Genomic DNA, 16,312 nt, shown 5'->3' with positions numbered 1-16,312 from the left:
GATAATATTTTGACAAGTTTAATTAAGAGTTTTAATGATTTAATATTTAATTGTACGTGATTTAATGTTTCTTATTGGATGCGGCTATCAAAAAGCGAAAGGTGTCAATGGGATTTAAAGTGAGGAAAATTTAATTCAGTCTAAAGTTTTGTTGTTGTCGATGAAAACTATACGAGCGATCCACGATAATTCTAAACATGAAAAGAAGCAGACTGAGTACCTGTTTGGTAGGGCATTTGAGGAGGAAAAAAATAGTTTACAGGTATAATAAATCAATTCATAAATTTGAGAGCTATTTATCATAATTTTTTTACCAATTTAACTTATAGACTAGAAACTGTTTTTTTTCAAAGCATGATTACATAAGCTACTAAAACTCACTTATAACTTATACAAAAAATAAGTGAAAATAAATATTTTAAATTTTTAATATAATTTTTATTTTATGTTGACATAAATTATATAGAGTACATCATCCAATTAATTATGTAATATTTTTTTTCAAAAATTTTCACATTATTATGATTTCTAGTTTAAATATATTTTATTCGTTAAATATAATTTCTTCCTATTATAATAATTTAAAATTATCATATTTTGTAAATTCATATTTTAAATCTTTTTTATTATTTAACAGCAGTCATACACATTATGGTCATTATACAAACTAAACTTATTTATTAAATCATAATCTAAACAATTTTTTTACTTTATAAACTAATTTTTATAAAAATAAATCTTATTATAAATCACATTACCCAATCTAATTTTTATCCAATCTCATTTTTTTTAAATCAGATTAAAAATAAATTATTTTTTGTACTGCGTTGACATAAATTCTGAGGCAGGGAAGGAAGGGGATAGAATAATAAAGAGCCACAGTATAATATTGTATTATATTATAGATTACATGTAATAACTGATAAGAAAAAAGGCTTGTGGAGATTTGTCGGACGCGACATCATAGTCATAGGTTTCACTCCAGATATGGAAGTACGTGGTGCGTGTGTTCATATTATAATACTCAACTCCACCCCCATCATATACAGATGCACATCTTTCATTCTCTTTTAATTAAAATATCATATAATTTGGATTGACCCCTCTATTTGTCCACAACCAACTCCAATATTTGTCCTGTTTTTCCAATTTCTGGGAGCAGCCATTATTAACATTTTGTCATTGTCCATTCTCAAATTGATATTTTCATCCCCGCTCTCCCCTCTCCTTATCATTTCCAAACCATTTTCATTTTCTTTCTTCCTTTTTTTTTGTTTTTGTGTATATAAATAAAATATCCCATTGCAGATGATGAAATTGTAAAGAAAGGATGTGTGAGATGCTACCCTTTTCAACACAGTCTCATTGTTAAAACTGTAACAGTGTGTTTCAATTATATTATTTCAAAATCCCATTTTAAGGAAATGAGAAATGAGAAACTTTCTGAGAAAAGATATATGAAATATATAAAGGCATATATTGTCTATATATTTCTAATTATCATATGGATTTTCTGTGGCCAAAACATTATACTCCTCCAGTCCTTATTATAAGACCCCATTTGACTTTTTATTTGGTCCTAATTATAAGACCCAAATCCATTTTGTCTCTTATATTTATGCATTTTTTCCAAGATAATCCTTCTAATAATGATAGTTTTAGCCAATATACTTAATTAGCGAGAATATTTTAGGAATAATAACACTTATTTATTATAATAACCAACTTAACTTACTTCCTTAATCTCCTCAAATAAGTCAATTGGGTCTTATAATTAGGACCGGAGGAGTACTACCTCATGTCCTTAATACTCCTCGGTCCTAATTATAAGACCCAATTGACTTATTTGAGGAGATTAAGGAAGTAAGTTAAGTTGGTTATTTATAATAAATAAGTGTTGTCATTCCTAAAATATCCTGCTAATTAAGTATATTGGCTAAAACTATCATTATTAGAAGGATTATCTTGGAAAAAAATGCATAAATATAAGAGACAAAATGGATTGGGTCTTATAATTAGGACCAAATAAAAAGTCAAATTGGGTCTTGTAATAAGGACCGGAGGAGTATAAGACCATGTTTGACTTTTATTTTGGTCATAAATATAAGACCCCAATCCATTTTGTCTCTCATATTTATACGTTTTATTTCTAAAGTAGCCCTTCTAACAATAATAGTTCTAGTCAATACACTTGATTAGTAAGGATATTTTATGAAAGAAAACACTTATTTAGGACCAATAACTAACTCAACTTACTTTCTTAATCTATTTAAATTAGTTAACTGACTCTTATAATTAGGACCAAAGGCAGTATTACATTCCCCTACTAACTGCTACAGACTGATTTGATGTAGCGGGCAGACATTTCTCGCTATCGGCATATAAACTTCAAACCCATGGAAGCATTCCTCTAAATATACGAAAAATTAGCTTTAATTATCAAATGCAATACCATCGGCTGAGAAGAGGGAAAAAACCAAAAGGAAGCGCGCTTATTAATCAAAAAGAGGAAATCAGCAGCTTCTATTATATTTTATTTCTAATCCTTAATATAAGACTTTGTTTGACTTTTATTTTGATTCTAAATATAAGATTATAATTCACTTTGTCTTTCATATTTATGTATTTTTTTTCAATGTAATCTTTCTAACAGTAGTAGTTCTAACTAATACAGTTGATTAACAAGGATATTTTATGAAAGACAACACATATTTACTATAAATAACTAATTTAACTTATTTTTTTAATCTCTTCAAATTAGCCAACTAATTCTTATAATTAGGACTGGAGGTAATACAACGGAAACATTTTTCTGAACATGGCTAACAAGTTTATCTCACTAAAGTTAATTAGCGTACACAAAAACAAAATAAAAAAGTGACAGCACAAAAATAATTGTGGGGTATTCCATTGTATAAACCATGAAGAGCTTTTACTTTAACAAAATAGGGCATGACTATGACTCAGGCTTGTTCATCAAAATCACAATGATGCCTAGAGCGCCCATGCGTTGACCTTTTAATTTTTCTCCAACCAAAAAAAAAATCCACAGAGATGCCCTACAGATCTCTCTCTGTTTTTTTTGAAACATTAGATCAACATATTTCAGCAATTGAGATTTTAATTTTTATAAACTATTTATAAAATTTTAATATGTTTTGTAATTTATTATTTATTTTCTTTTATAATTTAATATTTTTATAATAATTTTAAAAAGATTTAAATCTCAACTGTTAAAGTATTAATGCAATAGTTAAAAGAAAATAAGAGAAAAGAGGATGGGAAGAGAAAAGAGGAAGGGAGGGGAAGAGGAACCGCTCTCGCATACTCCTAAACTCGAGTTAAAGCTAATGATGCAAGGGAATTAATGGCTCGGCATTTGGAAAAAGAAAAAAAAAACAGAGAGATAATTAATAAATTTTTTAGTACATGTTTTTCATAACTTAAAAATAAAAATAAAATTCCCGGTGTTTAATTATTTTAGAACCAAAAATCAAATGAAATTTGACTTGACATTCTTCACCCTGACACGTATTTTACAATTATAGAATTGAATTTTCTTATTATCATATACAAACATGTCCCCAGACATGATTTTTTTTTTTTTTTTTTGACCAAGCATGATTTTTCTTTCTTTAAACCATCATAATCATGTAACGGACATGAAATCATGGGCTGAGGACTCAAGCTGGTCATTGGATCATGTGCACAAAAAGCTTTACTTTTAATATAAGATATTCCTCTGATCTTATTTATAAAATAATGAGAGAAAGTTTTTTTATCTTATTTATAAATCACTTTATTAAATTTTTAATATAAATATACTATTTTGTCATTCGTTTATTATAATAGAGGTAGTTATCTCTTTTAAAATGTATATATATTAAATATGAATAAAATTTAAAAATTATTATATTTTAATAGAAAGTTAATACATTTTAAAGTTTTCCTAAATTTATGTAAAATATGTTAAAAATGTCTTATAAATAGGACTAGAGGATTATAATATCTGTATGAAACCATAAATATAATGTGGTTTCTTTTGAATTTCAGGCAATGGAATTTTATTCTTCTATGCATCCTACGTACACAATGCAAATTACGTGATAAAAAGCTTATAATAATTTTTGGGGTCATTTTTGAATTTTTTTTTCAGAATTTATTTCAAACTTCAATAATTTGATGGATTAATTGGCTTTGTTGAGTGAAAAGAAAAGGGAAGTCCCTAAAGGCCGAAGGTTGGAAACACGCATGACAAGATTGGGAGCTAATAACATGCGGACTTCTCTTCTCTGAATTAGATTCAAGGGGTGTTTGGATAATCCCATAATTACTTTTCAGAAACATTTTTTTTGTAAATCAAAACAAATTTCTCTATATATTTACTTCGTATACTGTAAAAGTACTTCTGAAATCATAGTTTGTTCTTACCCAAACACCCTTTTAAAGGGACACAGATAAACAGCATAAGAGCACGTGCGAGTTTAAAGCATGCCTCTTTACTTCTTTACTTACAGAAAAAATTTTATGTCATTAGGTTAGAAACTCATGGGTAACAATATACAACCTCCTCCTCTTGATATAATAACTCGTTTAGCTTTTATTTTTTATTTTAAATATAAGATTTTTATCTAATTTATCTCTCATATTTATTTATTTTTTTTAAGGTAGTTCTTATAATAATAGTAGTTCAAACAAATATACTTGATTAGTAAGGATATTTTAGAAAAAAACAACACTTATTTATTACAAATAATCAACTTAACTAATCTTTTTTAAACTACTCAAATTGATCAATTAGTTCTTATATTAAGAATCGGAGGTAGTATATAACACCAATATTTTTATATACGTTGGTAAGCTTGCTTTTAACTTCTTATCAGCATTTCACTGCATTGATTAATTCCTTTTGGTTTTTATTTGCGTATTTCAGATAATATTTTTCAAACTCTAACTGCCCCTCTTTTATAAAGTGACAGTTTATTATTATGTTTGTTTTTGTATTTTAATTCATAAAAAAGGCATGCGTATACATTGAGCAAATGTGCAATAGCATCAATATTATATTAGGATCTTATCCTTGCACCATCTATACCCACCAATTAGAATGGAAAAACCCGACATTCTTCCACTCAGAGTGCGTATACAAATCATCACGGGGTTAAAGGAAAATTTCCAGTCAGCAACAACGACGTGTAGTTGGATTTAATTAACAAGTAGTGGTGTTTTAATTTTGGGCGTAGTAGGAGGAGTTTTCTCAAAGATATACCATCCTACTTGTTTGTTTCCATATATTAGTAATAATCAACTACTTCATCCGTGTTTCTCTTTGCCAATTATAACCAAACAATTGTTGTCATCATTAAGTAATCACCCAATTCTGAAAGGATAGACCAGCTACCCTCCCATTAATGACAATACAACCATAATTAATACTCCTTAATCATAACCAATCATCCCTCATAATTACACCCTTGCCTGTGGCAGCTAATTCCACGGACGATTTGATTTTTTCCCTACATAAAAATTAGGATCTCTCTCTCTCTCTATGTATAAAATTCTCCGATGCCTGTGAATGATAACTCGAGAGCTTAAGAGAATAGTATTACCTTCTCTTCTTCTTAATATAAGACATCGTTTGATTTTTATTTTAGTTTTAAATATAAGACTCAAATCTACTTTGTTTATAATATTTATGTATTTTTTTTCAAAATAGTTCTTCTAATAATAATAGTTCTAAGCAATACACTTAATTAATAAGAATATTTTAGAAAATACAATACCTATATACTATAATAAATAACTAACTTAACTTGTATGCTTAATCTCTTCAAATTACTCAATTAACTCTTATATTTAAGACCAGAGGTAGTAGTATCATATTAATCATTTCACCTCCATTTTGTTTTGAAAATTATATCTGACAAATTGAATCCCTTCCAAAATTTTAATTATTCATGGACAGAAGTCGGCCTCTTAAACATAGTTGCTTAATTAGTGCAATGATTCAATTAAGTCAAATCTAGTGATTCTTTTTACCGTTTACGTACCTTGGCACTAATTTTTGTTATTAAAAAATTATTTTTTTCCCTTAAATGCGAAATCCACTTGTTTTAATTTGTTGAAAAGAAGCGGACTATATTGCATTAGTTTGTACACTTAGTTTTTTTTTTCCTTCATTTTTTTACTAATATAAAAAGCTTAATGTAATGGATAACAAGTGTGTTTAGTTTTTTGATACTCCTTCGATCCTTAATATAGAACCCAATTCTTGAGTTAGTTTTGGTCCTAAGTATAAGGCCTATTTTTTATATTTATCAATTTTTTCTAAATTACCCCTATAGATACTCTTATAACCATAATCAAGTAGAAGAGGAAGATGGGGTATTAAGAAAGATGATTATGGTATTTTAAGAAAAATGTGTCACTTTTCTTATAATTAATTAACTTATCTAACTTCTTTAATCTAATCAAATTAGTTAAATAGATTTTATATTAAGGATTGGAGGAGTAATATCTTAACAAACACATAACTTTCTAGCTAATTCAAAAAGACAAAAGCGAAGACCAAAAAGAGAGGGTTAATCCATTGAGGATGGTCAGCGTCTGCAGCTCGGCATCTGCGCCTTGCCTTTCTCTCGGGCAAGACAATGTTTTTTTTTATAGCTCAAATGGGCCTCGTGGCCCATTTGTTGTCCCAACGGGCCTCTTCGTCCATTTGCATGATTGAAATAACCTGTAACGAATGTCTGTTATGTGGACCCAAAATTGGATATCGCTTCGCTTCCACAAAGTTACATCTCACTATTTTTTTTTTTTTTTAACAAAAGGGTTATGTCTGACTTCCCTCTTGCTTGCCTACTCCTATTCCTCTCCTCCGGCCCACTCTGCTCAGCCTAGTTTATGTGAGACTTTTATTTTAAGCAACTAGATAACAGAGAGCCCTCTCTCTTGTAATCCAAAAAAAAAAAACTAGATAATATTTTTGGTCCTTAATATAAAAATTTATTTAATTTTAATCTTAGTTCTAAATATAAGATTTTAATCCTCTTTTTCTCTCATATTTATCTATTTTTTTGAAGATATTTCTTATAAGAATAATAGTTCTAGCCAATACATTTGATTAGTAATAATATTTTAGAAAAGATAATATTTATTTATTACAAATAACTCATGTTACTAATTTTTTTAATCTACTTAAATTAGTTAACTAACTCTTATTTTAAGAACCGGAAGTATTATATATAACTAACAATAATTAATCTAATTAATAAAGAATTGACTCATAGTTGTGAGTTCAAATTTTATCGTTGAGAACCTTGTTGATAAATATATTTTAAGTTGATTATTTTTCAGCCAATATACTTTAACTTATGTACGTTAACGTTGGTTTGTTCACTTCTCAGTTTTCACTGTTTATGATCTTGTACCCTTGGACTTAACTAGCTGGTTGATTTTGCCTTGTAAAGTATTTGACTATTTGATTCCATGAGCTCCGTAAATTCCCGATTCTTTCTCTTTAAAATCCCAAACCAATTTTGGTGATAATTGCCAAGGCGGTGGAATAAAATATATTACCAAAATCCTTAATATTTAAAATTTCAAAAATAAAATAAAGTACTGAAAATAAATAGGCCCCAAGCCCAGGGGAAACTATTCCACCAGCCATTATGACAACTAATAAAATGGGACACAAAATGTGCAGAATCTAGATTTTTGAATATATACCTGCACCGTGTCGGTAATAATTGGCTTATTCATTCTTATTTTAAATCGAAAATGCCAAAAAAATTAATGTAAAAAATTCAAAAGCTTGGCATCATCACCACCGTCTTCTTATTCTGCTGCTGCCTTTGCCTCTTGCCTCATGTAGATCTTCGGCTTTGACTGATTGTAATTCATGTAATATATAATATTTATATTTTACTTGATCTTTGTAAATCGAAGGAGGTGAAGAATTGTTTCGGGTTTTGGAAATATTGATTTTCAGAGAAGAGAGAGATCAGGGGCTTTGATTGGATCAAGGAAGAGACTTGAACTTGCGGATTACGAACGAGGTTTAGGACAGAAAATGTGGATCTTGTAAAGGCATTGATTCGATCGAGAAAGAGGAAAATAAGAAAAGGTGATTACACATTTTATCTGCTCAAGGTGGATCAACTTTTTGCTTTGCTGTTGGAGAAGAAAGAAGAAGCTTAAAGACGAAGTGGCTTTTTCGGTAGGTTGAAAAGTGGTGTTTCACTGGATATTTACTATTTAGCTTAAAAACTTGAGTAGCATTTTGTGTGGCAGTTAAGTCACTCTTCAAGTTGACTCTGAAAGAGGAAATCAGTAAGCCGAGAGATACTAAGGAAGATACTGGATGTTAGGCGTTGTCATATGATCTTGTGCATTTAAATCTTCATATCTGACGTATTTATTTTTAAAAATTAGAAACTACTGGTTGGTAGGTTATCACGCTTAAGACCATCCAGATTGGAGTTCCGGCTCTTTAAATGCTTACATACTTAATGTTTAAGATTGCATGATCTTTCACCCGAAAAAAAAAAAAACGAAAAAGAGTCCTATTTCCACCCTTGTTCGTAATTGAAGCAGTTTCTGATCCTTGTTTCCGTCTTAATCCGACTAAAAGGTTCCCGAGGGTAGTGCTCCGGAAAATTAAGTACGGAATCTACAAATTGTTCTGCTTTAATTGAATGGAATCGGTTATAGAAAATTCTGCTATAACCCCAATGTTGATTAAGATCATGCTATTGAGTTTGTTGGTTTACCTCTTACCTTCACTGAAGGAGAGTTTTATGGTAACTTACAGGGGTTTCTGGCTCCAGTATGTGTTAGTGGACAATATAGCAGCTGCATACTTGCTCAAGCTTTGGATATTCTGTGACCAATCATCGAAGCCCATTATTGAGGTGTCCTGTACTAGCACTTGAGGTTTATAGACTCCAACTTGAGCTGGACTGGGCACTAGCACTTCTGATTATATTCAAGGAAGTTACATCTTTGAAAGTGGAAGATACTTTTATAACTTCTGATCTAACTTTGGCACAAGAAAATGGGAATTCAGTGCTCCACACTCATTCCATGTTGTGTGAATTCACAAGTAAAGGCATCTGCTCTTGAAGCTCTTGATGCCGGTGGGTAAAAGTAAGACTACTTAGCTTTCTGTTGTGAAATGAAATTATGGCTTATAGATCTGTTTCAATGATTGTTCCAGTTAACGAGGATACAAGCGACACCAGGAACTGGCCTGCATTCCGTGAATATACATTTGAGCAGCTTAAGAATGCAACATCTGGTTTTGCTGTGGAGAATATTGTATCTGAACATGGGGAGAAGGCTCCAAATGTTGTTTATAAAGGGAAGCTGGAGAATCAAACGAGAATTGCTGTTAAGCGTTTCAATAGAAATGCTTGGCCTGATGCCCGGCAATTTTTGGTAAATGTTTTGTTTTTCAAAAAAAGATCTTCACCCGCGCTCCTAACTGAATTTCTTCTGTTCAGGATTCTGTACTTCCCTAACACTTGATATTAAGATATTGATGCCACGCTTGCAAACAAAGGCCACAAACACTTTACACAAACAACGTTTTCTGTCCTTTCTGGGTAAAGGTCTCAACGAAGGATAGTCCTGAGGGTTATCTTTGGTCTTTCTTTTCCTTGAGGGCTTTTGGGTAGTCATCCAAGTTCTTCTTTTCCTCCCAAAGAAGTCGATCATTGCTGAAGAGAAATTCAGTTTTCTTGTTTTTCTAAAGCGAGTGGTGTACACCAATGTTGCTGTTATATCCTTCTGCTCCTTTTCAGTTCCTATTTGTTACAATAAGTTTTTTTTTTGGTTAATTGTAGGAGGAAGCAAGATCAGTTGGTCAGCTCCGCAACCAAAGATTGGCAAATTTGCTTGGTTGTTGTTGTGAATGTGATGAGAGGTTGCTTGTGGCTGAATATATGCCAAACGAAACACTTGCCAAACACCTCTTTCATTGTAAGAGCTCCTTCAATGCATACGCCATGTTTTCAACTTAAGCATTCATTTTACCCTTTATTATTTTACGAACTTAAGCAAGAATTATGGTTTTATTGTTATCTTCTTTGTGTTATGCCTATACTGGGGCCTCCTTGGTGTAGGCTATGGGATTGGTATCTGAACGACCAGAGTTCTAACTTTTTTCCTTTTATTGTTATTACGGATTGCCAATTCTTAGTGAATATTTTGTCTGTTATCATCGGGACTGGAGCAATCTCGAATTCTTTGAATAGTTTGTAAAGCATGTTCTGATTACCAACACGGAAGTTGGGACTAATTTTTTGTGATAATTTCAATATGGACTTATTCTGCAAAATTACTGTTATAGTGTTCTATATTTCTAATTGGTGGGAAGAGTTGGCCCCCCTCCCTTTTAGGACAATGTATGAGCAAATTAATAGGTCTAGAATTTTATTAGATGAATCTGTCAAAAATTACATGCCAGGCAAATTTTATATTTAACAATATTTGCAGTTTGCCTCTTTTGTAGTCCAATACCTATATTGTCATTTTTTTTTTCTTTACGTCCTCGTACGTTTAAATTTCATGAATATGAAATAACATATTCATATCTCTTACTTAGGGGAAACACAACCTATGAAGTGGGCAATGCGACTGAGAGTCGTTCTATATATTGCACAAGCTCTAGAATACTGCACAAGTAAAGGGCGTGCACTCTATCATGACCTTAATGCATATAGGGTTCTTTTTGATGAGGTAAGTTTTTTCTGTCTCCCCATTTTATAACACATACAAACATTATTAGATTAATACAAGTTATATGCTAGAATTTTGCAGGACGGTAATCCTAGGCTTTCGAGTTTTGGTCTTATGAAGAATAGTAGGGATGGGAAGAGTTATAGCACGAATTTGGCCTTTACCCCACCAGAGTATCTGAGAACTGGTGTGGAACACTTCTATGCACTTTTAGTTTTATTATATTTGTATCAGAAAGTTATGCTTCATTATTTCAAAACAAAATGTGTGTTGCTTTGAAAATCTTACAATCATTAATTGTTTTGAGTTGGGTGATTCAGATATTATGATACCTCTTCTTTTTTCTGCAGGGAGGGTGACACCGGAAAGTGTAATTTATAGCTTTGGCACTCTTTTGCTTGATCTTCTTAGTGGAAAGCATATCCCCCCAAGCCATGTAAGTCACTGTTATTAAAGAAAAAAGAGCCCTCTCACCCCTGCCTCCTTCAAAAGCAAGAATAATTTGAAAAGAAAATCTGCTAATTTTGACACATTTGTGCATCTCATCTTTTAAGTGGAAGATTCCATGCATTCATAGTTATATCATTTTAAGTGCTTATGCTTTAATATTTGTAAATTGGCGTATCTAATTATTAGTAAATGTGAAGCAGGCCCTCGACTTGATTCGGGACAGAAATCTTCAGATGCTGACAGACTCTTGTTTGGAAGGACAGTTTTCTAATGGTGACGGAACTGAGTTGGTACGGTTGGCATCTCGATGCTTACAGTATGAACCTAGGGAACGGCCGAATTCCAAGTCATTGATGGCTGCACTGGCACCGCTTCAGAAAGAAACCGAGGTTGGTGTATTATTATTATGTGACAGTTATGCATAATTTCCTAGACTCAGTGGAAAAGCTTTGATTCATTTTTCCATATCTTTCCTGTTATTTTTCAATTAAAATATTATATGTGGACAAACATTTTTAAAGGAGACAACGAAGTATTACTAAGTTGAAATAAAGTTCACATGTTTTTATTATAGAATAAACTAATCACAAGAGCCTAAAGTATTTTGCTTGAGTTTTATCTTGTTATAACTTAAACCTGGAACAAAACTCTGATATCTTTTAACTGCCTATGGCTCTAAATTTGGGTGTGCTTGGATTGGGTGTAATTATAGAGGAAAGGGGCAAGGAGTGAAGGCTTCGTTGGAACATCACCTTGTTTGAGAGCTTGTTATAAGGTGGGAAGGAGAATGAATAATTTTCAGTTAACCTTTCATGATTCTCGAAATTTTTGAGAAAACTCAGCATTGTAAAGGAGAGAGTACTTCACAGGATTATGGAAGGTTAATTGAAACTTCATTCTCATCAACAATCTCTTGAACAAAGAAAATGTTGCAACGAAATCTTCTGGTCTCTTTCCCCCTCATTATCCTCCATCCAGACACATCTTTATCGCAGTTGAGAACGCCTTTACCCTTTGTACTTTCAATATGAAAATTAAAATTTCAATCTAAACAGAAGATGTTATCTAGCTTCTTCGTTCATATCTACACGCACATGTACATGAAAAACATGACACCATTGTGCTGTCAGCTGATAGTTCTACTATTTCCTGTTGTTTTTGTCTTGCTTTAAACATATATAGCTTTCCATTGCTTTCTAGGTTCCTTCACATGTCTTGATGGGTATTCCGCACAGCGCTACTTTTGCTTCGTTGTCTCCACTTGGTGAAGCATGCTCAAGAAAAGACTTGACCGCTATTCATGAAGTTCTGGAAAATATTGGCTATAAAGATGATGAAGGAGTGACAAACGAGGTTCGTCTATCTAAATTTTATTTTACTCACTTGTTCGATAGGCTTATATCTTCTACTGTTCATCAACTAGTAATTTATGAGGACATTATTTTTTGGTATTTTGAGATATTGACTTGTATTTTCCTTTCTTGTACTGCAGTTATCATTCCATATGTGGACTGATCAAATGCAGGACACGCTAAATTGTAAGAAAAAGGGAGATGCTGCTTTCCGGCAGAAAGATTTTCGACTTGCTATTGAGTGTTACACCCAGGTAGATTTCTTACTGTATATAGTTGGACTTGGCACACTTTCCTGCAAACATGCCGGTGTTGCTGTGAAGTAGTGTTTTTCAAGTATAACTCTAGATACGATTTCTTATTGGAGAGGATATCGACTTAGACCCTTCTGTCATAGTTAATGTGATCTTTTCGTGATGGTGAATGATAATGCTTCTGATTTTTATCTAGTATTCTGCATCAATGTTCTATGGGGTTCATGATAAAAAATCAAGTTTTTGGTTCTTGAGTTGATTCACTGAAGGAATCATTTTGGGAGAACCTTTAAGGACATCCCAATTAGCTGCACTATTTGACTTCAATATGTTCTTTCTCTGGGACAAGATTTTACATGGTTTTTTTTTATTTAAAAAATATATGTTCTCCTGTAAACTTTTTTCCCTTTCCAATACGCAATTACAATATCCCTCGCATCTAATTTTCTTCTTTTCTATAAAAATATAATATTTACTGATGGCCTATTTTACATGCAGTTCATTGATGCTGGAACAATGATTTCTCCAACAGTCTATGCACGGCGCAGTTTATGTTATCTCATCAGTGACATGCCTCAAGAAGCTCTGAATGATGCAATGCAAGCACAAATCATCTCTCCCGTATGGCATATTGCATCTTATCTTCAATCAGTGGCTCTCGCCAAGATCGGGATGGAGAGTGAAGCCCAAGTAGCACTTAAAGAAGGCACAGCACTGGAAGCCAAGCGAAATGCAGCTGGTGGACCAAAGTGAGGAGCCTGTACAGAGAATTTATTGCTGGTTATATTCTGCATCATGACCGCCCACCATACAATTGGCTACAAGTTTTTGGTGGGCAATGCAGGAGTTTCATCCGCAAGAAGAGTTCATATTTGTGAGAGCGAAGCATGTGTTTGAAGAAATCTTCACATAAGCAGTGGTTGAATGAGTGATGGTGAATACAGCCCTTAAAGGGGTGGTGGCATTTGATGGTTTGTAAAAGCACCACTTCGGTTCTTTTGATGGTTTGATTGATTGTGCATGAAACTAAAGCATTTTTTCACCTGTAAAAGAAAATCGAAATGCATGGAAACCGTTTAAGTTCTTTCATTCAGTTTTGTAATTGGCTTTCGATTGCCAAACAAGATTTGCTTTTCCCTGATGGATCCTCATGTAATTTGCTTCTGTTTATATGTTCATTTGCGTTTTCGTTCCCAAAAAAGAAAGAAAGAGGATTTCCTTTTTCTCTCGTGTCCACTGACACTGTTGGATGAAACATGATCATATTTTTCAATTTTTGTTAGGTTTTCCAACAAAACGTGATGTATATTGAGGAGCCAGTAGTGCGATCCTGAACTTTGAAGAATACTTAACGAAATTATGGTAAGGACTGCAGGATTATTACAAGAAATATTATGATAACAATTTCTTTGAAAATGGTATTGACACTATTATAAATAATATATTTATACGGGAAAATCGTAATTAAAGATTCTGGAATTTGAAAAACACAGATAGAAACCTGTGACAACTTTATCATGAAATTGTCAAAAACCATAATAAAATTGTTATGGGTCTTTATTTGTGTTTTTCAAATTTCAGGATTTTTTTTTGCAATTTTCCCTATTTATACTTTTGGAATGCTTTTCTAATTTAAATAAAAATATAGTAGAATTTCATATTTGCGTGGAAGAATAGGATTCTCAAGGATACTAGAGGTTGTTGAATGGAGAAGATTCTTCTATTGATTTAAAAAAAATATTTGAGTAGAAACAAAATCATAATTTTAAAAGTGTTTTTATAACGAAATAAATATGTGAAAAAATTTACTTTAATTTATAAAAAAATACTTTTAAAAAGTGATTTTGAGATTACTCAACCATCATCTAAGTAGATCGCATCATGCTTTAAATCCGCTTTCATAAAGAATGTCCCACTTTACGTCTGGTGAGTCATATTATGTTCTACTTTATGCTTTTGAGAGTCAGGTTGTGCAAAATTGTCTGTTTGCATCTAAAGCTGAGGAGCTATAAGTCCAGGTTTCATAAGTCATAAAAATAAGATTGAAATTCTTTACATTAAGAGCTTTTCTTTTCCCCTAAAAACTTGAACCTATAATATCTTATCTTTGTCTTCAAAAATTTAAGCATGCTCTAACTTTCCTTTCTTTAGAAGATCCTGTATATTGGAAAGAATTTGATCAAGATCAACTGAAATAATCTTATACAAATGATTTGAGATTTATTTCTAATACTGAAAGATTAAAGTCCTAATGTCCTAATGTGGTTTGAGCAAATGAATAGTTAAAGAGGTATTATTAGGTAAGATCTCTTGACATATTAAGCTGAGTCGCTAAATTCAAAACTATTTATTCTTAAGTTCGAGTATTTTTACCTTTAACCTAGCAATTTTTGAATTTAGTCCTTGTGAATAACTTGCCAACACCATAAGTGTGAAATAATTGTTCAATTTAATTTGGAAATAATAATTTTTCAAAATCATATATTACTTTCGATCCTAATTATAAGAACTAATTAACTAATTTAAAAAAACTAAAAAAAGTTAAATTAGTTATTTGTAATAAATATGTACTATCTTTTCTAAAATATTCTTGTTAATCAAGTATATTAGCTAAAACTACTATTGTTAGAAGGATTATCTTGGAAAAAAAATACATAAATATGAGAGATAAAGTGAATTGATGTTTTATATTTAGAACCAAAATAAAAATCAAATAAATCTTATATTAAGAACCGAAATAGTATTTACTAAATTACTAGTGGAAAACTATATATGTATCATATTCTGACAAAAAGATTAGTAACAAACACAAATGCACCGTACATGAAATAAACGATAATGACTCATCATTACTGTTAAGTTTCTGACAAAAAAAACCATTACTACTAAGTTAGTGATGTGCAACGAGAGGGGAAAGACAAGAAATTGAAGAGAAGACAAGAGGAAGTAGAGAGAAAAAAGAGATGGAGAAAGAAAACGGAGAGAGGAAAACAACCGTTCTCAATATTTAATATGCCAAATCTGAAGTCCACCGTAAAATGAATCCCTAAGAAATATTTATATCCTAAACTGATTACGAAAATTAAAAATAAATGAGACCTGAAAAATGAGTAGTGGGGGAGTGGGTTTAAAATAATTTGCCCACTAACAACAAAATAAATAAATAAATAATTAAGATAAACATAAAATTAAAAATAACTGAATCTTAAATATCTGCATCTGCATCAATTAGTAGTCTTAGAAGGTAATAAACAATCCGATTAATAATGCAGCGCGGCAGCGCCATGCAATGTAACGACAAATTAAGGCAATAAGATCGAATAACAAACTTCACATCACAAATGAGAGGTTTCTAGGAGCTGAGATTGTTCTCTTATTAGCAAAATCTTGAAAAGTATCCGCACCTCCTGATAACCTGAAAGTTAAAACCCAAATTTATAAACTTCATCCGGCTGTACAATTGACAGTTTGTGATCTATGTTCCTAAACCACCTGACACGAGAAAAACACAAGCTT

General features: G+C 31.6%; 1 protein-coding gene across 2 annotated transcripts; it reads left to right on the top strand.

The window, feature by feature from the left end:
• The first annotated feature begins 7,890 nt into the window (after positions 1 to 7,890).
• LOC114727853 (serine/threonine-protein kinase BSK3) lies at positions 7,891 to 13,997 on the top strand. Of its 2 annotated transcripts, none has more exons than XM_028914625.1 (11): positions 7,891 to 8,125; positions 8,813 to 9,137; positions 9,218 to 9,438; positions 9,846 to 9,981; positions 10,607 to 10,740; positions 10,822 to 10,927; positions 11,091 to 11,176; positions 11,391 to 11,579; positions 12,391 to 12,543; positions 12,683 to 12,796; positions 13,295 to 13,997. In XM_028914625.1, the coding sequence occupies exons 2-11, from the start codon at positions 9,056 to 9,058 to the stop codon at positions 13,547 to 13,549; spliced, it is 1,476 nt and encodes a 491-aa protein (XP_028770458.1). In that variant the 5' UTR covers positions 7,891 to 8,125; positions 8,813 to 9,055; the 3' UTR covers positions 13,550 to 13,997. The 2 variants fall into 2 exon arrangements, with proteins under 2 accessions (XP_028770458.1, XP_028770456.1); XM_028914623.1 differs by having other exon boundaries at positions 7,891 to 8,218.
• The last annotated feature ends 2,315 nt before the right edge of the window (positions 13,998 to 16,312 follow it).

The sequence above is a fragment of the Neltuma alba genome, unplaced genomic scaffold (assembly GCF_004799145.2).
Source record: "Neltuma alba isolate B1F8T4 unplaced genomic scaffold, ASM479914v2 tig00012508_pilon, whole genome shotgun sequence".
In the NCBI taxonomy this organism is placed as follows: domain Eukaryota; kingdom Viridiplantae; phylum Streptophyta; class Magnoliopsida; order Fabales; family Fabaceae; genus Neltuma; species Neltuma alba.
Note: the sequence above shows the minus strand (reverse complement) of the source record. Positions and strands in the feature narration are given on the sequence as shown.